At 42.5% G+C, this 26,784-nt stretch overlaps 1 protein-coding gene across 3 annotated transcripts in view; it reads right to left on the bottom strand.

Moving 5' to 3' along the window:
* LOC126270956 (follistatin-related protein 5-like) overlaps positions 1 to 26,784 on the bottom strand; it is a 556,933-nt gene that overhangs the window by 129,469 nt on the left and 400,680 nt on the right. For all 3 annotated transcript variants that reach the window (XM_049974113.1, XM_049974114.1, XM_049974112.1), the window contains one exon: positions 3,237 to 3,515. In XM_049974113.1, the coding sequence (XP_049830070.1) occupies positions 3,237 to 3,515 (279 nt within the window). The remainder of the gene's footprint in view (positions 1 to 3,236; positions 3,516 to 26,784) is intronic.

Below are 26,784 nucleotides of genomic sequence, written 5' to 3'. Positions count from 1 at the left end.
CCGGGTATACTGAAGAACGTTTCACAAATGTGAAGTGACCATGGTTCACTTATATGAAAATATTCAGGAAATAAAACGTGAAAGTAGACCCATAATCAGGAAAAGAGCACAGGGGAGTGGATGTGTCGCTGTAATAGGAAATATAGTTAGGCGGGTGAATTGCCGTTACTTTCCTAAGACTTGTTATGAAATGTTCCATGTGTATCTATGCCGTGTGGCTGGCTGAGATAAGTGTTTGTACAGTGTAGTCTTGGGCCTGTGTTGTGAATGAAGGGACGGGAAAGGATGAAACTCGGTGCTGGCACGCAGCGTATTCGTCACGGATACCGCCAAGGGGTCACTAAACGCAACTTTCCCATCCGACAAACAGATCACCATCATGTGTCACATGCACACACTTCATAAGAAATGCGGAGAATTGTGGAATTTAATCCTAGACATTGGCGCAAAGACTGGTCATCAGTAATTTTACGCCACCACCACTCCTCTCTTGCCGGCCTACTGGTAGCAGTGAAAAGTTTCTATCATTAGGATTTGAAATGATGTCCCTCCGAACCGAGGGTTAATGCAGTCATGCATTACCGGCCTTGGCTATAAGGGTGGACACGAAAAACATCCTTGAAAAAAATCAGTATGCAGGATTAGAGTTCACACTGCAGATGTAGTGTAATTACAACCATCTGCACAGTAGTACCATGCCACTAATTACTGAAATAAAAATAAACTCTTAATATACCACGTTTTTAAACTCCCACTATTAGAGCACGAGCCCCACCTTTTCCGTTACAAAACTTATAACCGTCGTTACAGGTACTAAAAATTCGCAAGCACAAATTTTAGCTTAAGCAATTTATCTACTTTAAGGTATAAGTGGTTTCAGACGACAAACTGTGGAACAAAACGGTCACTGTAGAAACACAACACATAAGAAAAACCACACCATGTGGTAAACAGGTATGAACTCACAATTTATGCGTTTTTCTCAAATATCTGTAAGTACGATTTAAAAACTAATAGTTACATGTATGCAGACAGTAAAGAACATTCCTTATATTTAACAGATGAAAAATAAAAGCCCACTGAAGATGCTGCAACTCCAGTGAAACATGTTTCGGTTAAAAAACAAAACTGTGTTTTGCTAAAGCCGGACCCTATCTAAAAACATATGTGGTGTATTGGATGTTGCTCCTGAATTCAATACCAAAACATTTGAATTTGGATACTTCCTCTCTAGACCACGGGCTCACACAGCACAATAACATCTCGGAAGTAGACACCACTTCCACCCGATACGTGTGCATATTACAGTGTTGCCAGATTGTGCAGATGTCAGGACTTAGCGTTGTCAGGGGCGGTCTGTTTTATTGGCCACCTTAAGTGAACGACTCGGACTTAGTCTGCGTGGCGGCGGGCCGGTGGTCAATTTTTATGTCTATGACTGTACATGTATGCCACATAAGGTGTACATGTTTCTACATCCCCCTCTTTCTGTTCATCTCCTCTTACCACATCTCTCTGCTCAGCTGTGCCCGTCCGCTCGTGTATCGTCTGGAATGCATTCCAACACTATCGACAACAAAACACAGATCATTCAGGGCAGCTGAGATGTGAGGTATGGGCAAAATTTTTCACCCCCACCCCTTCCGAAAAGACTGACAAGAAAGCGAGATAATACTGCACACTCATGCAGTTCAGAGCACTGTTTAAAATTTAAACTCCGTAGATTAACAGGAACATACAATACTGGCCATTAAAACTGCTGCACCACGAAGATGAAGAGATACAGATGCGAAATTTAACCGACAGGAAGAAGATGCTGTGATATGCAAATGATTAGATTTTGAGAGCATTCACACAAGGTTGGTCCCGGTGGCGACTCCTACGACGTGCTCACATAAGGAAAGTTTCCAACCGATTTCCCATACACAAACAGCCGTTGACTGGCATTGCCTGGAGAAACGTTGTTGTGATGCCTCGTGTAAGCAGGATAAATGAGTACCATCACGTTTCCAACATTGATAAAGGTCGGTTTGTAGTCCATCGCGATTGCGGTTTATCGTATCGCGAAACTGCTGCTCTCATTGGTCGAGATCCAATGACTGTTAGCAGAATATGGAATCGGTGGATTCAGGAGGGTAATACGAAACACCGTGCTGGATCCCAGCGGCCTCGTATCACTAGCAGTTGAGATGACAGGCATATTATCCGCATGGCTGTAACGGATCGTGCAGCCACATCTCGATCCCTGAGTCAATAGATGGGGACGTTTGCAAGACAACAACCATCTGCACGAACAGTTCGACGACGTCTGCAGCAGCATTGACCATCAGCTCGAAAACCACGGCTGTGGTTACCCTTGACGTTGCATCACAGACAGGAGCGCCTGCGATGGTGTACTCAACGACGAACCTGGGTGCACGAATGGCAAAACGTCATTTATTCGGATGAATCCAGGTTCTGCTTACAGCATCATGATGGTCGTATTCGTGTTTGGCGACATCGCGGTGAACGCACGTTGGAAGCGTCTATTCGTTATCGCCATACTGGCGTATCACTTGGCGTGATGGTATGTGGTGCCATTGGTTACCCGCCTCGGTCACCTCTTGTTCGCATTGACGGCACTTTGAACAGTGGACGTTACATTTCAGATGTGTTACGACCTGTGGATCTACCTTTGATTGGATCCCTGCGAAACCCTACATTTCAGCAAGATAATACACGACCGCATGTTGCAGGTACTGTTCTGGCCTTTCTATACAAAGAAAATGTTCGGCTGCTGCCCTGGCCAGCAGATTCTCCAGATCTCTCACCAATTGGAAAGGTCTGGTCAATGGTGGCCGAACAACTGGCTCGTCGCAATATGCCAGTCACTACTCTTGATGAACCGTGTGATCGTGTTGAAGCTGCAATGACAGCTGTACCTTACACGCCATCCAAGCTATGTTTGACTCAATGCCCAGGCGTATCAAGGCCGTTATTACGGCCAGAGGTGGTTGTTCTGGATACTGATTTCTCAAAATCTGTGCACCCAGATTGTGTGAAAATGTAATCCCATGTCAGTTCTAGTACATTTGTCCAATGAATAGCCGTTTATGATCTGCATTTGTTGTTGGTGTAGCAATTTTAATGGTCAGTAGTGTAGTTTAAAAGCCATTGCAAAACATGTACAAGAGGTAGAGATGAAGGCGACTTAAGAAAAACGTATTGACAAAGTATCGAGGTAGTAGAGTACTGACCAGCATACGCGTCGACGTCGGCGGCGGCTTCGGCGTCGGCGGCGGCGGCGGGCGTCGGCTGCCGCAGACAGGCGAGCTTGTGGTCGAAGGCGATGTGGCGGCGCTGGAGGCAGGCCTGGCGGTGCAGGTCGCAATGCGAGGCGTAGCGCCGGCCGTCGCTGCCGCAGACGGCCAGCCGCGCGCGCGCCGGGCAGCGGCGCCGGCACTCGCAGGAGGCGCGCCCCGCCCCGTCCAGCAGGCACTCGCGGCCCGCGCCGCACGACAGCAGCGAGCACGGGCCTGCGGCACGGCGGGTGTACCCGTCACCTCAGGCTGCCTGCCACAAGGGTAGTGGTCGGCGCGGGTCGGGACTCCTGCCTCGACATCTCATCCGCCGTATGTTTGTGTTGTTGTTGTTGTGGTGGTCTCCAGTCCTGAGACTAGTTTGATGAAGCTCTCCATGCTACTCTACCCTGTCCAAGCTTCTTCATCTCCCAGTACCTACTGCAGCCTACATCCTTTTGAATCCGTTTAGTGTATTCATCTCTTGGTCTCTCTCTACGATTTTTACCCTCCACACTACACTGCGATACTAAATTGGCGATCCCCTGATGCCTCACAACATGTCCTACCAACCGATCCCTTCTTCTAGTCAAGTTGTGCCACAAACTCCTCTTCTCCCCAATTCTATTCAATACCTCCTCATTAGTTATGTGATCTACCCATCTAATCTTCAGCATTCTTCTGCAGCACCACATCTCGAAAGCTTCTATTCTCTCCTTGTCTAAACTATTTATCGTCCATGTTTCACTTCCATACATGGCTACAATCCATACAAATACTTTCAGAAACGACTTCCTGACACTTAAATCTATACTCGATGTTAGCAAATTTCTCTTCTTCGGAAACGCTTTCCTTGCGATTGACAGTCTACATTTCATATCCTCTCTACTTCGACCATCATCAGTTAATTTGCTCCCCAAATAGCAAAACTTCTTTACTACTTTAAGTGTCTCATTTCCTAATCTAATTCCATCAGCATCACCCCACTTAATTCGACTACATTCCATTAGCCTCGTTTTGCTTTTGTTGATGTACATCTTATATCCTCCTTTCAAGACACTGTCCATTCCGATCAGCTGCTCTTCCAATTCCTTTGCTGTCTCTGACAGAATTACAAAGTCATCCAAGAACTTCAAAGTTTTTATTTCTTCTCCATGGATTTATTACCTGCTGTGTTCTATGCTGTGAAAAGGCACTAACTACATACAGTAATTCAGAGCATACTATATCCAAGCTAGTACTCACACAGATAAAATGAAAGGTACCTTTTTGTACTAAATTTAATGCAGTTGGATTTTGTACTGGGATCCGTTGTCGCTAGATGGCGCAGTTTTAGAATTATTCATGAAAAAGGTAAAAAAGTGAGCCTCAAAAGCGTTTTTCTTGAATAACTCGAAAACCATTGTCTCCACCTGTAGTGTATCCCAGTACAAACGTTAACTACATTAAATTTTCTATGTAAAGGTCCACTTAATTTTTGTACAGGACTAATAGTTTACGTATATCAGTGAGCAAGAGAATACGAAAATATAGTGTGTTGTGTTTGAAGGCGTTGTAGGTTGCATAAAACTCAGCGATAAGGGCAGTTGAATCACTCTGCATATGAAAAATAACATACAGTTAAGGCCATAGGTCACAATAGGCATTGCATTTCGAGGAGAAGAATAAAGACTATAGACCAGTGCTAGCAGAATCAGATGATGAGGTACTGCAGGTGTTGAAGAGTATCGCGAGAACGGATGTGGACTGCGGAATGAGGGTAAATATAGGAAAGAAGGTAGCGCCAGTAAGACATTCTTAGATGACAGAATGATGGAATAAGTAAAATCCTTTATGTAACTGGGAAGTTTAATGACATGGAATGGAAGCTGAAGAGAACAGATAAAGAGGAGGATGCCAATGGAAAACAGAGACTCTTCAAAAGTGAACTAGCAACTAACTGCTAGAAGAACTTCAACGAAACTCAAGAACAGATTTGCTAAGTGTTATCCCTGGAATGTAGTGTGATGCAGCAGTGAATCACGGGCAGCAAAAAAAAAATGTTTAGCAACTTTTCAAACATAAGCGTGAGCTTAAGGTGAAATGGATTGGGAGATTTACGAATGAATAATTAATGAAGAAAGCAGGGGAAGTGATCAGAAAGAGGAAAAAATGTCTTGGCTGGTAGGTATACTGCGTAAATATTGATTGAAGCAAATAATTATAGGGGCAAATGTGGAATGAATAAGAGGAAGAGGTAGGAAGAAAACGAGAGTATTGGATGACATTAGAAATGGACGAATATAGAGGCAGATGAAAGACGATGCACAGTATAGGGCCCGATACGGAGCCTCCATTTGAAGCCTGACACAAGAAGGATACAGTAAAGAAAAAAAGAAAGAGCATTGCCCACGAAAGGCAAGATCCACGCTTGCAGTTACGCTCTGGCATTTGTTTTCATCTGACAGGAAATTTCAAATGGCGCACACTCAACTAATTAGTAAAACATACAGCCTGGCAACTTATTATTTGAAAAAAACTGGAAATTGGTGGTTAGTACTATGGGACCAAACTGCTGAGGTCATCGGTCCCTACTCTTACACACTAGTTAGTCTAACTTCAATTGACTTACTCTAAGGACGACACACACACCCATGCCAGAGGGTGAAATCGAACCTTCGACGAGAGTTCCCGCGCGAACCGTGACAAGACGCCTGAGACCGGGCGGCTAGCCCGGGCGGCTAGCCCGCGCGGCTTGTTATTTGACATTTATATTCATTTCCACTGCAGACATCAGCTATTCCTCTGTTACGACTCAAACAAAAGACATCGAACTGTCAGCACAGGCCATTGCCAGATTGCGGATATACTCGCAGTGACCAGCCTCATTTAGATGGGATGCTGTGTTGCTGATAACCTCTGTACATCACGCTACTCGAACATTGCAAGGGAAATGACTCTTTGTCCCAGCGTTTTTCAATGGCGAACAGTTCACGTGTAACACTGAGAGCTCTGGTTGTAGGAAGTAAGTTCCAAAGCTTGAGATATCAACTAACAAGTGATGCTAATTTATCTCTAGTATAAGTTGTTGCTTTTGACAGCTTCCAAAAAAACTGTGGGACCAGGTACCAGCTGTTGCGGTGGAAGTGCGCAGCACAACTGGTAATTGACAATCATATGAAAATGAAACGTAAAAAATTAATTTGAATGTAAATTACAAAACATAGGTGCCTAAAAATATAAGGAAAAGTGAATACATCAAAGTTTGTAGGGTTGTGATGCTAAAACGAACAGTACGAGTATCCTTCTTCATAAATATTTTGTAGAATAAATGCAAAGAAGATTAAAGTTTACTTGGCATTTACCGCTCTCTATGTCACTATCTAAAACTGTGCACAAGATCCGCAATAAATTAGATATTATCCTCTGCTCATTAAATTGAGTGTACTCTTTTCAAAATGTAGCGCTCAAATTCTCAAGCGCCACACTGATTGTACCTCTCACTACAGTAAATTTTCTTTTTATTTACTGTCTGATATGTACATTTAAGATATAACCATGACCCCACTCGTATTATAGATCATGTATGTTTGTCACTAAGTTACAGTTTTAACTATTTTTATGCATGATCAAGGCTCAAAGAACGTGACGATATTTCTGCTATTTTACATTAATGCGCTTGTGTAACATTCATTTTGTGAGAAGGCCACATTAATATTCAAATTTCTTCCATATCTCAGCCTACGTATGTACTCCTGAAGCCATTATACAGTTCGTGATGAAGGGTACAGCAATTGCTGCTGTATGTAACTCCAATCTTGGACATAGTGATGAATAAATGTGTACAGCAGGTCTCAGTATGTGCCAAAATTTCTCTTTTTTCTCGTGATCCCTAAACGAGACATATGATGATGGCAGCAGAAATTTCTCGAGCATCCCTGTTACTCTTTAGACTGCCTTACACCTGTTTCTTGGGATCCAGCAAATCTCTGAATTCATTCGTTGTCTGCTGTCATGCCTACTTGATAAGGATTCTAATGATTTGACTTGCTCTTGATTTTCACCACTAATGGTATAATCCGTTACAGTGGATTCTTTCTTTTTGTTACAGGTATTACGGCGCACATTCATAGAGAGCTGTCACTCATTTCGCCAGTAAAAAACTTTGTTCAAGTCTACTTGCATTTACTTACGATCGTCTCTCGGCTATCTGGACAAAAGGCCTCAATGTCTCTTGGCAGCGAAGAGCGTCCTCTTGGCAGCAAAGAGCGTCAAACGGTGAGTAGTTGTTACTGCATCTAGAGCATAATTTTCAACCATGACCAAGGTCTAGAGGGACCTTCCTCCATCCCATCCACCCAGAGCTTACTGATCTAATGCTGAGTCTAGTGGGTACCGAATGGTTGTATTTAAACTGACGGTCTTTTCATAACTGTAGTGTAGGTTGTATAAATCACAGGACGCTGAAACATTGTAGGTATGTTCCTTAATGAGGTAAAAATCTGGGGCTGTAAACAGTCAGAATGTGGTGTGGGTGCAGGAAGAATCAAACACATGATAACGATGGTTGTGGCTCATTTCTTAGCATACGGTCAAACTTACAATATGTCTGCAATACAGTCTCCCGATTCAGCAACATGCTGCGTCCATAACACGCCATGGTCGTTAGTTGTCGGTAGCACATCCAGTGTAATCAGAGCGATATATCATCATATGCTATCCTTCAGATCAGGAAGTGCCGGATAAATTACTGACAGAAACGGTCTTTTAGATATCCTAAGACCCGGAAGTCACAGCGATTTGGGCTGGAGGATCTGGAAGACCACACATCCTGAAATTGCCTAGAGATGATGTGGTCGTTACTGAAGGTTTCTCAGAGCCAATCTTTCACCTGGCAAGTGTGGTGTCGCCCATTTTGCATGAAAATAGTAGTATGGATACAGTTGCGTTCTTGGAACTCTGGGCTCACCTGTTGCACAAGGAAGGCCTTATAATGTGAAGATATCACTGTATACCTAACAGGACCACGAGGTATCATCTCCTCGAAAAAAAAAAAAAAAAAAAAAACGTACCGTGAGTGAAGGAACTCGTGAAGCCACACCACACTGTCACAGAAGCGGTGTGTAGTGGATGCTCTTGCACACCATGTGGCGGAATAGAGTCCTGTGTAACACAGTTCTGTGCATTCACGACACTGCTGCTACTGCTGCCGTTTCGACGAAAGAACCTTAGCAGAAGTGCAGGTCGTTCTTCTCAACAGTCATTGCGTTTCGTATAGAAAACATCAGCCTTCTCAACATTTTACACCGCACGTCACAAAAGAAACCAACAGATGTCGCCAAGTGACAGACAGCAAACTGATGTAAAACCTGGAAATATTTCATGTTCTGGCTGCTTACAGCGCCATATTCGCACCTGGTGGTAGAAAGTGACACTATCATTTTTTCCGGCATAGTCCACGATATGTATACAATACGCACTGCAGCACTCGGCAGACCCTCAGTTTAATTGTAACCACTAGGTAGGTGCATCTATCAAAAACTGTCACCAACACCTTCTCACCTCCCGTCATAGCATTCATCTCCCACTTCCGTTCCTAATGCAGCTGTAGTATCTGTCTCCTTAGGTCTTAGGCAGGGTCCTAGAATAATGCTTGAGCAGATCTGCACAACCTCGGTGGGTTGGTATCTAGGCGGTAATAAAATAATAGTCTTGGGTCGTGTGTCTCCACTTATCTGATACTCGTGCTTTTCATGTCTGCAGCAGGTGGTTCGCCATTGCTTCATATGGTCACTGCAGTGGCTGGCATTCGAGTTCACTTCTGTCACTGCGATTCGTAGTCCACACTATACTATGCTGCATAGTATAAGAAAGTTCTTTTCTTAGTGCTTCTCTGCAAGACTTCTTAACGTTTCTCATGTTTTCCAAAATCCACCTCTTCCAAAGCAGACATCTACATCTACATACATACTCCGCAATCCACCATACCGTGCGTGACAGAGGGTACCTCGTACCATAACTAGCATCTTCTCTCCCTGTTCCACTCCCAAACAGAACGAGGGAAAGTAGACTGCCTATATGCCTCTGTACAAGCCCTAATCTCTCTTATCTTATCTTTGTCGTCTTTCCGCGAAATGTAAGTTGGCTGCAAAAAAATTGTACTGCAGTCAGCCTCAAATGCTGGTTCTCTGACTTTCCTCAGTAGAGATTCACGAAAAGAACGCCTCCTTTCCTCTAGAAACTCCCACCCGGTTTCCTGAAGCATTTCCGTAACACTCGCGTGATGATAAAACCTACCAGTAACAAATCCAGCAGCCCGCCTCTGAATTGCTTCTATGTCCTCCCTCAGTCCAACCTAATAGGGATCCCAAACACTCGAGCAGTACTCAAGAATAGGTCGTATCAGTGTTTTATAAGTGGTCTCCTTCTCAGATGAGCCACATCTCCCCAAAATTTTAACAATGAACCGAAGACGACTATCCGCCTTCCCGTACACCACAGCATCATCAGCAAACAGGCGCACATTGCTATCCATCCTATCCAAAAGATCATTTATGTAGCTATAAAACAACAGCGGACCTACCACACTTCCCTGAGGCACTCCAGATGATACCCTCACCTCCGATGAACACCCACCATCGAGGACAACAATCCCATATGCTCGTATCTTAGTTAGGAGTCTGCAGTGGAGCACCGAGTCAAACGCTTTCCGGAAGTCAAGGAATATGGCATCCGTCTGATACCCTTCATCCATGGTTCGCAAGATTCATGTGTTGGTAAACTTGTTGCGTTTCGAATAGGGATCTCCGACTCAATATTGAAAAATAACATATTGTGGGGCTCATAGGTTATCATACGGACAGCAGTTACCTCGTCTTCGTTCAGCTTTGTATAAACAGTATGGGTAAGCCAATGACTAGAGTAAGTGCATCAGGCTCTTGTTGGAACTAAATGTTTCATCCTCCTTCCGTCGTTAATATCGTTCGGGCATGAATGCCACATACTTCCAGTATTTGCACGCAATGATTACTTGTCCTTGTCCAGTAACTGTCCATTTATTGTTTGCGTCTCGAAGCCAGCACACGTTTAGCTTCTTTCACATTATATGTTCACGATTAGGCGTATAGCTGAGGTAGTTCTGTGTGCATCTGTGTGTCCTAGGACAATTCTGCCTTGCACCTGCACAGAGCCTTTACCGCTTCTCCCTGTTTATGTGACCTGCTACTGATTCCCAGTGAACTACACCGTCTGATCGAAAGCTTGCTGAAGTTCCTGTGTATGCAGAACAGACCGCTGGAATCACGAGCGGGGGACTCGCCAGGATGAAAGGAGGTGGAGCGTATTATGTTGTCAGCAGAGGAGCAGTCACAGCAGAATGGATCAGTTAGGAGAGCTCACACGCAAACCTCCAGGTGTCAGACACTCAGATCGGTATGAAACGTTGTGTGTCGATAGAATATCAACTAAAAGATCGATTTAGTTTGTGCTGTGGTCCAATAGAAGATGCATGACTGGTAATTAAAAGCAGCACAAGAACTGCGGAATATAGGCAAACCGTATCCGTGTGCTCTGAATGTGGAGATCTGTGTTAAAGGAGTTAGTAGAGCGTCAGATTGTCGTGCTGCAGGTCATGAGTTCGAAAGCTGCTGATGGCTTTTTTTTAACAGGTTACGCCTAAAACTGTTATGTGGGAGAACATTTTTCTTCCAGTAATAGGAGGTTTCGGAGTTTGTATCAATTAATTTTGGCAATCTGCTGTCGCTTCATTGGCTAAAGGGAGCAAACCTATTGCGTACATTTCAATAGATAATATCACACCAATTTATCGACCTAAAAACTGACGAGTTATGAAAGTCGATGATTCTTTTGCTTTATTTTTTTCTGCAGACTGAACGACGGATTGTATTGGAAGAAAACAATGAATGTTCCTATTTGCAGTTATAGACAGAGTTGAGTGCTCATTATAAGAAAACAAATAAAGTGATTTCATTTTGCTATGTGAAGAAGGCTTTGTTTAAAGCGAGAATATTCTAAGCGATAATACAGACTTAAGTTACATGCTTTACCCAAGTCAAATTTCAAACTCATACACACTTTAGGTCAAAGTGTGATTGTCGGCGGCCCGAATACACACAGCAATGTTTGTAAAGCCGCAAATCGAGACGTATGGTGTCTCTAGAACCACTCGAGCTAAAAGCTGCCACGTGCATCTATTGTAGATACTCAAAATAAAAGAACCGGAGATGTATGTACTAAGCGAAGTATTTAATAAAGCCGCGTTGATACCATGGATACTTTAAGATGAAAAATAATCGTATGTGCAATTTCTAATTAGGGTGAAATTAAAGGTGTGACTGGTATGCTGAAAAGAAATCTTACAAATAAGGTCAAAGTCACACATATAATTTATGGAAACAAAAGCTTTTATGGAGTCAAAGCTTTTTACACAGTTCGTCATTGTCTGCATGTACTTTATGTACTTAGCACTTTACCCCTTCCCACAGACTGAAAACTTTTGAAGTAATGTCTGGCAACTTGATGACCAATGAGTATCAAATTTAGCAAATATGTTCCATGACGCCAGAACATGTTGCGGCCACGTCACATTGAGAGAACATATCTTGTGTTGTTGCCTCTGCCGACAAGAGTTTCAAATCATACTAAAAAAAGTCATAATTCCTACGCCCTGGAGGACGCTTCACTCATAACGGATATCAAATGGACCAACCGTTGCTGACTCATTTACAGAGAAGTAATGCTGGACATCAGCGATGTGTCTCAATAAAGGTATCCGTAGTTTCATTGCTCCACCCATGTGAGTTACAGACGTTGTTAATGCCGATAAGCATGATGCAGTATTGTCGGTGAGCTGCACGAGTGGAATTGACCGACATTTAGCAATTGCTCGTCGAAACCATTGGTATCGTCCAACTACATCGCCCGCATAAAGTCGTTGTAGACGGTAACGGTTAAAGGGGTACAAGCACGGTGACACATCAGCTATCACACAATGTGTGTGTGGAACATATGGAAGGACTTTCATACAATTGTCGTAATTCAGACGTAAGAACGACTTCTATTTCCTTCTTGTTTTGTTTGTTTGCGCAATCAGTGACTGCTTTACTTCTATGACTTTTTTAGCTGTTGTCCTGCAGTCAAGAAAGGAGCTACGGCAATCTCAGAACCGAGCAAGAACTGCTACATTACGAGCACATCAAATAAACATAATGTTAATATACACAGCAAGGGTGGTGCTACAGTACGTGGAAGTACTTCACATACCTGTATTACATTGTTGAATTGGTTGTGCTGATTCACACATTAGAGTGAAGATTGCTAGTCATCTCTTTCCAAAGTTGAAACCAAATACAAGTAAATTTATTACTGAAGGTGCCTTCTGAAATGCTGAATGCTTCTCTGCATGGTGTATATGACATCAAGTGAAAAAATAATTAAACCAGATGAAATTTAGTTGTTCTTCATTTAAAAAATTTATTAGAACTTCATTGCGTTGAACATGTCAGCCAGATTTTTTCAAGCCATTTCTACGTCTCAGTTAAACCCAGTGTTCAAAATCACTTAAAATACTACAATGAAATTTTCACTCTACAGCAGAGTGTGCGCTATTATGAAACTTCGTGGCAGATTAAAACTGTGTGCCGGACCGAGACTCGAGCTAGGGACTTTTGCCTTTTGCGGGCAAGTGCTCTAACCAACTGAGCTATGCAAGCACGACTCACTCCCCATCCTCACAGCTTTAATTCCGTCAGTACCTCGCACTACTTCGCAGGAGAGCTTGTGTGAAGTTAGAAAGGTAGGAGACGAGGTACTGGAGAAAATAAACCTGTGAGGACGGGGCGTGAGTCGTGCTTGGTTAGCTCAGTTGGTAGAGCACTTGCCCGCGAAAGGCAAAGGTCCCGAGTTGGAGTCTCGGTCCGGCACAGAGTTTTAATATGCCAGGAAGTTTCACTTACAATACTATCTGCGTACGATTTGTAAGCAATCGGTTGTCATAATATAATGGAATACCGCATTTGCTTCCTCAACAACTTTCCAATGAAACATCTGTTCAGCACAGCTGCCACCGTACTACCGTTGAATCTACTGATTTTTAGTTCGTACATTTATGAGATCAGTGTCGCAATACTTACAGTTCTGAACTTGTTCTTCCGGACGGAAATGATGAGGAGGCAAGGACAAAATGGGACTTAAATGAAATTGCCTGTTTTCTATAAAATAATAAGGAAATAATACCAGACGTATCGTCGCTACATCTACATTTATACTGTGCAAGTCACCTTACGCTGTATGGCGCAGCGTACTTTGTGTACAATTGTTACTTCCCATCTTTTCCCTTTGAACTCACGGATGGCTCGCGGGAAGGACAATTGCTGGTAACCTACCGTGCGGGATAGAACCTATTTGATTTTATCTTCATGGTCTTTTTGCGAGATGTGCTTAGGAGAAAGAAACATATTGATTGACCCTTCTGGCGACGCACGGTATTGGAATTTTAACAGGAAGCGTCACCGTGATGCAGAACGGCTCTCTTGCTGTGTCTGCCACTGCAGTTGACTGAGCATCTCCGTGATGCTTTCACGCTTACTGAACAACCCTGTAACGAAACGTGCTACTCTACTCTCTATATTCCCTATTTCCTCTATCACTTCCAAGAGGTTCGGATCCTAGACTCACGAGGTGAATTATTCAAGTATTGGTCGACCTAGTGTTTTGTAAACTCCCTCCTTTGTGAGTAGACTATATTTCCTGAGGATTCTTCCAAATGAATCTCAGTCTGGCATCATTCTTACTTCCGATTGGCTTTGTATGATCCTTCAAACTCCTTCGTACGCATATTATTAGCTATTTTATGGGTGCGACAACTTTCAGTGATTGTTTTGCAGTCGCGTAAACATACAATAATGGGTTTTTTCTGCATATTTAAGGGCGACGCGTTACATTTATTTACGTAGATGGTCAATTTACAATCCTTGCACGAATAACTGATCATCTGCATGTCTTCCTACATTTCGTCACGATTTCCTAGCGTTGCCACTTCGCTGTATACAATAGCATCACATGCAAAAAGCCTCATGGAAGTTCCGACGCTGTCCTCTAGATGATATGCACAGCGTCACAGGACGAATGGTCAGTACTCAGGAACGATCATTTGAAGCTAAATATTTCATGTGGACATATGTCCTATTAGAATGATTTTCGAAACACAACACATTTAATGCACATTCTTATTTATTTTCTGTATTATTCAGTAGATTCTCACATTTACACATGTACACATACACAACAGTTAGTACACATTACAACATGCGTTTTACAAAGTATCATTGGAAAAATATATTTTTTTATTACGTCCACCTCTAATAATTATTGTTCACGTCACATTACAGCTGTTGCACAGTTCAGAACAAACAGCTTCACTGCATTTGTGTATTCTTGTGAAATCGTGTTGTGTTGCTTGTTGCTTGTGTGAATGCCTCTTCACGTTTCCTAACAAGGACAGCAGCATCCATGATGTGAAGAGGCAGTTTATCTCCCGTATTTATCTTTATACTTGTACACCTCAGACTACCTTGAAACCTGTGAGAAAAATCTCATGGCGTAACGTCTACCGATCTTGGTGGCCAGTTGATTGTACTACCACGACCGATCCAGCGATCAGGTTAAGTGTTGTTGAGATGTTCCCTTACACGTCTGGTAAAATGTGGAGGACCTCCATCATGCTGGAAGTATGGTGGAATTCTGATGGTCAAAGCAATGTCCTCAACATGTTCAACAAACGAAATTCCAAAAAAACTGCAAGTGATTACGTCCCACCATTCGCTCTTCTAAAGTAACTGAACCTATCAACACGTTACCGATCAAACCGCACCAAACACTAATCGAGAAACGGAACAAGTTTACAGCGTATCGTGTGGATTTTCTTGCTGCTATCGACGATTATTACGTGTGTTGTTGATGCCATTCCGTGTAAACGTAACTTCACCACTGAATAGTATTAGTGGAAGGAAGTGACCATTGTCATTTAACCGGTGACAAACTTCACGTTGTGTGCCATTGTCGCCAACGTGAAGATTGTGGAAACGCTGTGTGTGAAACGGGTACAAGTTATCCGAATGCAATGTTCGCCGTACAGGTGTTCGTTGCACACTGACACGTGCAGAAAGTATCCGTGCGCTGGTGGTAGGACTACGCCGCACCATTTCAAAAATATCTTGCTGTTCGTGTGCAGCTTGCTGAATTAGACGTACAGAAGCAGCACGGGAGCATGAGGAATACCTGTTTCCCCCAATGTGCTGAAAACTCTGGTAAACACTCTACGTTCAGGAATTCAACGAGACGGATAGCGGCGACAGTCTTCTCCGACAGTAGCAGATGCACTGCCATCGCAGAAGCCGTAATCATACTCCATATCTGCATCTTCTTCATTAGTGTAGATGTGTGGCGTTACAGCCAGCGTGCCTACAAACACAGTTAAGGGGACATATTACGTCCTATGCCGCCAATGTTAAATTACCGAATTTTGTAAACCATTATCTTGGAAACTTCTTAAGACACCAACTTACAATTTTTAATAATTATTGAATGCACCTTTCTAGATACACTGAATTAGAATTTTTACTAAAATTGTATTGTGGGGCATGTTATCTTTTTTTTCAAACACTGAATTTTTTGACTGAATTTGGTAAATAAATTAACATAATAACAAAAGAACTCATGATATTTTAGTTATTCTAGTTACATGTGTGTTGAATCTCACACTTGGCATGCTATGAAAATTTCATGTCTCTACCATCAATATATTTTTTAAAAACTGGTCATTTATTGCAAAAAATGTAGTTCAGAGATATTGAGGTTTATAAAACTTTTTTTATTGAAAATTCTTATACAGACTTACATTTCTGCGTCTTTTACGCACTAGAATTTCCCTGGCCCACAGTCTGTGTCTTCTTCAGTGTAACAACAGCCCAGTGCTTACCTCCTCCTTTTCTTTCTTGCTTCTTTTGTCATTTGCTGAGAAGCTAACTCTGCTTCACGTACATAAAGCTCATCCAATTCCTGCAGTCCTTTAACTGTCTTCTGTCCAAATCTTACCCCTAACTTGTCCACAATCTTGAGTGCTTCAAGTTATTACAGCACCAGACACTGCTATCTTCAGTCGTAAGGCCAACAAATACATTCTTAGGTACATGGTACCACACAACTTTATTGAAGGACTCATTCACATTCTGATCTTCCTATGCAAACACGCCAAATCGCTGTAAATAGGTTTGATTACCTCCATTACTGCCAAAGGGAGAGAATGCTAATGTGTAAATTCATACAGGGTGCCAGAAAATTCAGCTTGCCTATATATACACCAAGTGTTTGGCGGAGGTGGACACAAAACATGACATGGCTTTTCATCGGTTAATATTCGATGACAGAAAGTGCTCCAGACAGCTTTTTTCATCTTCTTTAAACTGTCACAGTTATCTCTAATGGCCTTCCCATAGTAATTCATCAATTAGTTTGTCCGCTAGTCTTCCAACACATTTTATTGTCTTGCCATCAGACAGTTTTGTGTTAACCAGGATGGTTTTTCAAGGATATGCCGATCAATAATGACGTTGCCCATAATGTCATTACTTTTACCACTGTCGCCAGTTTATAAAGTTACTTTCCTTTGCGATACACTAGGGACCATGGTCACTTCAGAAACGTTATCGTGGTTTCCTTCAATGCTAGCACACGTGGTTTCAAGTACTTCAGAGGTAAATACAGGTCTCACATATCTGTTACCGCCAAATTTGCGTTTATTGAAGTTACGTTTACGCTTAGTCATTTTATTTACGTATAAAAAGCAATAAAAGTTAGGTTACTACAAAAATAGCCGATAATCACAGTACTTGCAACGAAAACTAGTATCAGAAACAGGGGACTGATTTCTTTATTTGTAATACCAACTTCTGAGACGTAGCAGTAGGCACAAAACAAAGAAATTCACAGCCTTCTAGACTGTGTAGTTCCCAAGGTATGACAGCTCAACTGTGGCAGTATATTTGCAGCCTCGAAATTTGATTGTCACACGTCAACATTCAAAATATTATTTGAAGGTCTCACATTTGTCTGATTTTAATGTATTATATAACAAAATGTTTAGAAAAGTCCGAAGTACATTATGGAGTAGAAAACAGAAAATGTCAAATTTCAACTAATTTCACGCACAATGTCCCCTTAAGCGATGCTTCTCTGTGGTACGCACTCAATGTCTCACGCTATGTCATTCACAACACACCACAAACAACTGCACGTTCAATGGGCTAGTTTACTGGGAGAAAGACATCCCAAGCTAAGTGGCTGAAAGCAACGATGTAGGCTGGTCTAAAATAAAACGTGGGCAAGACACATAAATCCATGTCACTAGCCCGAAAAGAAATCCATATTAAATGTGCTCTATCTCGGAAAACATTCGGAAAATGGTATACGTCCATACGTTTTTACTTCAAATGAGCGTTCCTGTCATCCATGCATATTGAACATTCCTCCTGGGACATCCTGTGTACAGGTGGTCAGAAACACCGCGCAAAGCTTGTAAGAGCGTTTCAGTATTGATTGTGATGAGAAACAATAGTTAAGAAAAACAGTCGGTCAGAAACAGTGTGCAGGGCTTCTAATGATGTTGCAGGGTAGGCTGTGCTAAAAAATAACTGTTGAGAAAAAGATTCGACATGTTGCGCCGTTTCCGAGTTAATTAGCACTGAAGTTAGCCAGCCAGGCCGATGCGCGCAAATTCAATCACTCCGCAAGATGCAATTAACGTCAGTTGCTCTCATAGCGAAGATGATAGCGCACGAGATTGCTCAGCCTTTGGCTCGGATTCTATACTACGATCCCAAGCACAATTTTTGTGTGGCTCTCTTATTCGGTTTTATGAAATCAAACGAAGAACACGTTTCGTGACCACGTCTCTGGCGGATCGCCTACGTTTGCTTACGCAACGGACCGACTATCTAACTTCAGTGTTATTTACCTCGGAAACGGCGCAACGAATCGCATTTTTTCTTAAACATTATTTCATAACACAGCGTGCCCTGCAGCATCATTACAAACTTTTCAGACTTTCATTTATTTATTTATTTATTTTTACCGTCCCGTAAATGTAACCATTTTAGAATTTAAAACGATAGCAGACTTTCCTACAATACGGAATGTAAATAACTACAAATCAAGAAAGATAGAAAGAGGAAATTAAAAACTTGGAGTACGAGAAGTTATTAGAAACTGAAGTGTTGTACGAGGTAAGGTAACGTCCAGTACTTGGTTGTCAACAGCCGACAGTTTTAAACGTGTGGGTATAGTCGTCACAAGTCGCTTGGAAAGTCAGATAGATGAGAGTTGTCTCCGCGGGCAGAAAGTCCGGCGTGGCACCGGAACATCCTGGCAGTTGCAGAAGGATAGCATGACTACCTCTGAATCGAGCGAAAGCACCATACTGTAATGGAAAACTTTGTGTAAAGTTATAAATGTGGCCGCTTCCGCGATTACAGAAGTCTAGTTCCACAAGTTGGATTAATCCTACAAAAATTCCAGGTGCACTAAAATGCTCCCGTCAATTAGACCAATTCATTGTAATTCATTCAGAGATTGCACCCTAAAAATTAACAAAATTTTGACAGTATGCATAAATCAGAACTCATATAACATATATACAAAAATTAATCACACGGAAATGCATATAACAACGTTCATAAATGAGTCGTTAAACAATAACCGAAAGAGTCGGTTGTCAACACTTCTATAACAGTTTCGTGTACAATCAATATTACTGATTGTTTCAGTTGAATCTGATTATCCAAATGTGCTGGAATGCCGAATCACTCTGATACGCACGTAATATAATTACAGCATTCTTTAGCCCTGACCAATCCCTTTCCCCGAATGTATCATCCGCGCAGATTTAGGATGAATTAAAATAGATTAAAACTTGTTTAGAGGTTCTTTGTATAAAGCTGACAAACATTTTGAAACAAGTTTATTAAAAAACAGAAACTAACGGTAGTAACTAATTAAATATGAATAAACGTGGCCTACTTATATGCAACCTCTTTTATGCGTTCTTCTTTGTGGTAAGTTCAGAATCTAGATAACTTACGCCACGTTTCAATGACATGCGTCCTTAGGAAACGCTAAATGAAGACTAACTGTATAAATCATATTTTTAAGATATGTATCTGGTGAGTGTTTATCGGGCGAGTTCGGTTGTGGCCATTCTGCAATTTTTCCTGGATACCGGAATTGCAGTTTTTCTGTATCTGGCCAGCCGACCGGAATCAAAACACTCAATGCAGTTTTCAACCCACTAGGCGCTCTATCGTGACTCGGTGGACATTATGTTCACCCAGGTTAGATTCGCAGTTTATCGGAAAAATTCTGAGCTCATTGTTAATCGTTTGAACTTCTGAAGGAGGTCTATACCCTCCACGCCTCGTTTCTGTCATCGGCAAGCTTTATTTATTCATCACTTACTGCCATAGAAACGTCGCCGGTGATCGACGGACCACTAAAGCTTCATTACTAATCAAATAATGGTGATTTGTTAACATGTATTCGCATTCTCAGTGCCGTTATAATATACTTATAATATAAAAATTTCCAACTCACTAAGGGTAATGTGTGCATGAATTTACGAAATCATGTCAGTTTTTAATAAGAACTCATACTGAGTTAAGCACTATTCTTGGTTTCACCGGTTCCTCTATAATATGACAGTACTGATAGTCTGATGAATTATGGGTAGCCCTTAACGAAACAATGGATTATGAGAACAGTGAATATTTAAAACATTTAGTTTCTATGACAATCGTGTGTTTTTTGGTATATTCTCATTTTCTTCTGATCATTTGTGAAGGTCTTTGGGCTGTTCGAACGCTGAATGGAATGGGTAACGTGTGGTCCCTCTTTGTTGTTTGTGTGGCTCTGTACATCACCTCTCGGCGCCCTATACGAATACTACTCTGCATCCCACACAATACTGGTTGCTTTTTGTTGTTGCTTACAATGAGTTTCGAGTTCCTATTCACATTCGTAGCGTGCAATGCAAGGTAATAACACTTATGGAGAGCAGTGAATCACGGCCACTGTTGGTAGGACATCACAGACAAAACGCGCTCTGTTCCCTCTGTTTCTCCCAGCTACACCTCTTTACTTCTCGCTTTTGTCTCGTGGTTCCACGTGTATCAATTGCACAGTACTATAGAACTGGAAGATGGGATGAAAATCGATCGGAGTTCATCAACGAAAAGGGCACCGGTTAAGACTTGTTTATCAAGTTTCCTACAAATGTATATTGCCTCTTTAATATTTTATTTTACGCATTGCACTACACACAAATACGTGTATTTGTATTGTGTGTGTTTGTGTGTGTGTGTGTGTGTCTGAGAGAGAAATAGAGAGCGAGAGAGTGAGTTACGACTCAATAAAATAATGAGAGTCACTGCTTCTCCTCCACAAGGTGAAGTTAACGATTGCAGCTGAATTTGTGATTTTTATGACGACTTCAGTCGGCCATTGTACGGCCATTTATCAGAAATTCTTGGGTGTGTACGTAGTAGAGCATGATCGGTGATGGTGTTGGGGTGGGAGGGATGAGCTGTAATTAAGTTAAGGTATAGCACCCACTGCGATTGTGTAAGTTAAGAGAAGTAATGTATAAATGTTTACAGTGTATTTAGCTTGATCGAATATTAGGTCACCCCAACAAAGAGCTTTTGAAATCCCATAAACAAGGTGAATGATCTAAACGTTGCAACGCAAATATTGACGAAATTGGATTCGCTAACGAAGTACGATTTTCACAGAATGTAGTAGTAGCCGGGGGCTCGCATTATTAGACAATAAACTGATTGTAATGATACTTAAAAAGTGTATTGTTTGTGTAAATATACATTTTTAAACTATTGATATTATCAACTGAAAGTACGGCATACTAGAATCTTAGTGGTATTTTTGTAAGATTCTAGTGCGAGTCGTTTACGAGATATCGTATTTTGAAAAGTTCCTGCACTGACACTCGTTTTGTGCCATTCAATCTACATAGTTGCTAGGTGTAGCAGAAGGAAACAAGAGACGACAGAAGGGGTTGGGTGAGTGGGGTGGGGGAGAAATTAATTTTCTTGCTGCTGTTGCAGTTGATCAACACGTTAGCTGAACAGCGCGAGGAAGTATCGCAAGTCATGCAAGTATTCAACGCAGTCTCCATCTTCATAGGTTCCATCCCTATCACATCTCTCTCCATCAACAGCTGCATGAAAATGGTTATGAGAATTGCGTTAACTTCTCTTCATAGGCATTAAGACAGTATATTCCAGATGCGTCATGTATCTTGTTTAGTGATGAAGCTACATCTACCAATCATAGCCAGGTAAAACGCCGAAAGATGCACCATTGGTCTGTCGACAATTCCATTGGCGTCGCCAGGGGGAATGTCAGCGCCAATGCAGTGTGGACGTACAGTCAAAACCGAGGTCTTCGGTGATCAAAAAGGATAAGTTGATCACATCTATGGTAGGAAGTTAATAACTGAAGAACCATTCCGGCATTCATTTTAAGTTATTTAAGAAAAGAACGGAAAATCAGAATGAGAATGGACGGGCGATCATCGAACAGTGGATACTCAGGAAACACGTGTAATACGTAAGCCCTATAACCCTCCACTCAGTATGAAGGGAGAATAGTTGTACCAATGACATATTCTAAACTCAATCATCACTCTCATGGAGAACTCGAAAATATATGTGATAAAGTTTCAGTCGCACTTGCTGAACAACGTATGAAATTCCTCTCGAAATCTCTTCCTGGTATGCTATAATAGGATATTACGCGTACACAGACAGAGGACTCTATTAGTGTTCGATTACATTGTCGGAAGCGGTAATAATTGTAAAATACGTAGAAGTATCTATCCAGAATGATTTCTATTAGAATTATAACATAAAACCGATTGCGATTCGTTGGAAGAATTCTGAAGAAATGAGCGCTTTCCGTGAAAGCTGATGATGAGGTCCCATACTCCGAGGAACGTAATGGACGATGCGGGAGACCCGCGCCGCAGTATTAGGCGAGGTCCTAGCGGAGATGGTCTACCATTGTCTTCCTCCGTCCGTATTGGGGATGAATGATGATGATGATGAAGACGACGCAACAACACCCAGTCATCTCGAGGCAGGAAAAATCCCTGACCCCCCCCCCCCTCCTCCCCTCACCCGTGCGTGAAAGGCGAAAACGCTAACGCAAGACTGCAAGCTGCGTGCTGCCATGAAAGAAGAGGTGTAGAAAATACTTGTTCGAAAGAATCTTGAGTACAGATTATCAGCGTACGACCATCCGATTAACAGGCAGGATAGAGAGGATCCAATGAAGATCAGCTCATTTCGTCACGCATTCCTTTAGTAACAATGCTAGCGGTAGTGAAGTGTTCCTCAAGTCCTAGCGGCAGACACTACAAGAGAGGTACCTAGAATGAAGGTTCCCAGTTAGATTGCAACCCAGCACACAGTTTTAATCTGTCAGGAGGTGTCAATATAGGAAAGGTACTGAGGGTTGCGAATAGTCTTAGCGCTAAAGTTCCGAGAGCGTACGTTCCAAAATTCGTCAGGCAACATGCTACTTTTTTCCATATATACCTCCCGAGAAAATTAGATAAATCAGAGCTCATATGGAAGCTTGTCGACAGTCGTTCACGAATTGAGCAGCAAAGGTAGAAATGATGGTGGCAGAAGAAGTACCCTTCCCGACAGATCATAAGGTGGCCTACGGAGTAAAGAGGTAGATACAAGTGAAAACCAAAGCCTCCGAATTTTTATGCGATATTTCTTTTTAAAGTAAACAAAAGTTATTAACTATCCATCTTTATGCTTCATATCCAAATATTTATTTCTTAGCGTAGTCACCCGGGCGTCGAACACACTACAGGTTTCTTTATACCGTCATTGTAGGAAGTTTGACTTTTTTGTCGGAGCCGAAACCTCACCTCAGCTTGCACCGCTTTATCGCAAACCAAAGTGAATTCCTCGGAGGTGTTCGTTAAGTTTAGGAAACAGATAAAAAACGGATGGGGCAAAGACGGGATTGTATGGAAGATGTTCGATGACAGTCAGACCACGTCGTTGGGTTGTAGCAGATGCTGCAGCATTTGCGGATGGTCTGGCGTTGTCTTGCTGAAGGAGAGGGTACTCCAAGTGTGGACGAACTCTTCGATTTTCGAAGTCGATTACGCACGCTGTTTCTCACTCACCGACATACACTGAAGCGCCAAAGAAACAAATTTTTGAGTAGAAATTAGTTGTCCAGGAGAAATGACTTTCAATTAGATTTTAAATGTGCTTTTCAGACATTTTATGTCAGGTATTTTGCAAATGACCACAAAGTTTGTTAGTTAGTATTGATCTTCTTTCTGAGCCACTGACTGCTTTAATAATGGTTGATAATGGCCACTTTTCCACTCGCCAGGGTAGCCGAGAGCGCTAACGCGTTGCTTCCTGGACTCGGCCATCCTGATTTAGATTTTCCGTGATTTCCCTAAATCGCTCCAGGCGAATGCCGGGATGGTTCCTTTGAAAGGGCACGGCTGACTTCCTTTCCCGTCCTTCCCTAACTCAATGAGACCGAGGACCTCGCTATTTGGTCTCTTCCCCCAAAACAACCCAACCAACCCAACCTGGACTCGGGTAGGCGTGCCGGCCCCCGATCGAAACCGCCCGGAGGATGAACGACGAGAGCCGGTAAGCCGGCCAGCCTGGATGACGTGGTTTTTCGGCGGTTTTCCACATCTCGCTTGGTGAATACCGGGCTGGTCCCCCAGTTCCGCCTCAGTTACACGACTCACAAACATCTGCAAACATTCGCACTATTTTATGACTTACACTAGACGGAGACAGCTGGGGTACACTACTTCCCTCTTGGGGGGTTCGAGGTGGCGGCAGGAAGGGCATCCGGCCACCCTCTATCATTAACACTGCTACATCCGTCATAACAATGCCGATGCCGCGTTGGAGTGGGACAAAGGCCCGAGAAATAAAGAAAGAAAGAAAGAAAGAAATAATGGTCACTTTTCCTGTAGTATTGTAGGTATGGACATTACTATTCTTCTGAAATTGTGATGGATATTTTGTGACGAATGTCATTAGCGAATATACATTGAATCGCCGAAGAAACTGGTATAGGCTTGTCTATTCAAATACGGAGATATTTACATACGCAGAATATGGCGCTGTAGTTGGCAACGCCTCTATAAGACAACAAGTGTCTGACACAGTTGTTAGAACGGTTACTGCTGCTACAATGACAGATGATCAAGATTTAAGTTGGTTTGAACGTGGTGTAATAGTCGGTGGACGAGCGATGAGGCACAGCATCTCCGAGGTAGCGATGAAGTGGAAATTTTCCCGTACGACAATTTCACGAGCGTACCGTGATTATAAGGAATCCGGCCAGAAGGAGATCCTGCAAGAACTGGATCAACGACGACTGAAGATTCAGCGTGACGGAAGTGCAAACCTTTCGCTAGTTGCTGTAGATTTCAGTACTGAGCAATCAACATCTGTCAGCGTGCGAACCATTAAACGAAACATCATCGATATGGATTTTCGGAGCAGAAGGCTACTCGTGTACCCTCGATGACTGGCCCCGTCAACACCGACATTGGACTGTTGATGAGTGGAATCCTGTCGAATGATCGGCCGAGTCTCGTTTCAAATTGCATCGAGCGGATGGATGTCTACGTGTAAGGAGACAACCTCATGAATCCATGAACCCTGCATGTCAGCAGGGAAATGTTCAAGCTGGTGGAGGCTCTGTAATGGTGTGGGGCATGAGCAGTTGGGGTGATATGGGTATCCTGATATGACTAGATACGACTCTGATAGGCGACACGTGCATAAGCATCCTGTCTGATCACCTCCATGCATTCATGTCCACTGTGCATTCCTACGGACATGGGCATTTCCAGCAGGACAGTGAGACACCTCACACGTGCAGAGTTGCTACAGAGTGACTCCAGGAACACTCTTCTGAGTTTAAACACTTCCGCTGGCCACCGAACTCCCCAGACATAAACATCCTTTAGCATATCTGGGCCAGCCGGTGCGGCCGTGCGGTTCTAGGAGCTACAGTCTGGAACCGCGTGACCGCTACGGTCGCAAGTTCGAATCCTGGCTCGGGCATGGATGTGTGTGATGTCCTTAGGTTAGTTAGGTTTAAGTAGTTGTAAGTTCTGGGGGACTGATAACCACAGGTGTTAAGTACGATAGTGCTCAGAGCCATTTGAACCAGCATATCTGGAATGCCTTGCAAGGTGCTGTTTATCCCCCCTCTTACGGACATGTGGATAGCCCTGCACGATTCGTGGTGTCAGTTCCTTCCAGCACTACTCCAGAGATTAGTCGAGTCCATGCTACGTCGTGTTGCGGCACTTGTGCGCGCTCGCGGGCCTCTACACGATGTTAGGCAGGTGTACCAGTTTCCTTGGCTCTTCAGTGCATATACTGTGACAGCGCAGTTAAAATTTCTAGCTGCTTGAAGAGACACCTACCTGACGTCCACGGCTGAACAACACATATTATTCTTACTGTTCTCTTTTGTGCAATCAGTACTTTCCTTCTAAGTCACGAGTTACCCAACAAAATTAATGTATAAGTTATTACTATGTGGAAATACGCAAGATGTAAAAGGAGGTTTGCAACATCAGTAATTGTACGAAGAGCAAAAGCATAACTTAAAGTGGAAGCTGAGTAATGTGCTTCTTCCAGTTCAAGATATCATCAATATGCATACGCAAAAATTTCGAGTATAATGATGTAGAATGTTCATACAGTTTGTTTTATTTAAAAAAGCTTTCGGGGATTCGACATAAAAAATTCTGAGGCAGTACTTTTCACCGCGCTCTGGCAGATGAAACAATGGGTGAAATGTATTGTATGGAAGATATACAAAATTAGAAATGAAATGATCAACTGTAGTGATGAATTTTTAATACAGACAGCACGAAGACTCACGACAGAGGTCAAAAAAATAAATAAATGAAAATTAAAAAATACAAAAAAAATAATAAAAAGGAAAGCCACACAAGCTAAAATATGTGGACTGTTTCCATTTCTCATTCTGAAAAGCTCTCTCTCAATAGACGACCTCTTATCCTTAGCGTTCGTTCCGTTTCTTCTGCTCTGTTTCGTCTGCATCGTTACCTTTTCAAAATTTATACATATTTTTTAAAAAGAGGATTTATTAGGCAGGAAACTGTCAGAAGAACTTTTGGGATGTTGCGGAAAAATTCGCGATGGTAGCTTTAGACGAATGAGCCTGTATGATTAAAATAACCTGTTTTGTTTGTGTTTTATGAAATTATTTGAAACGGTGGAAGTTTTTATTGGACAGAAACAGCAGGGCTCAAAGTTGACAGCTATTGTTATTTGGTACGGGATGAGCCGCGGGGCTTTGCTCTGGCTACCGGCGCCCCGCCCGCTCCACGGCG

Source organism: Schistocerca gregaria, chromosome 1, assembly GCF_023897955.1.
Source record: "Schistocerca gregaria isolate iqSchGreg1 chromosome 1, iqSchGreg1.2, whole genome shotgun sequence".
Lineage (NCBI taxonomy): Eukaryota > Metazoa > Arthropoda > Insecta > Orthoptera > Acrididae > Schistocerca > Schistocerca gregaria.
This window is presented reverse-complemented; position numbering and strand designations above follow the sequence as displayed.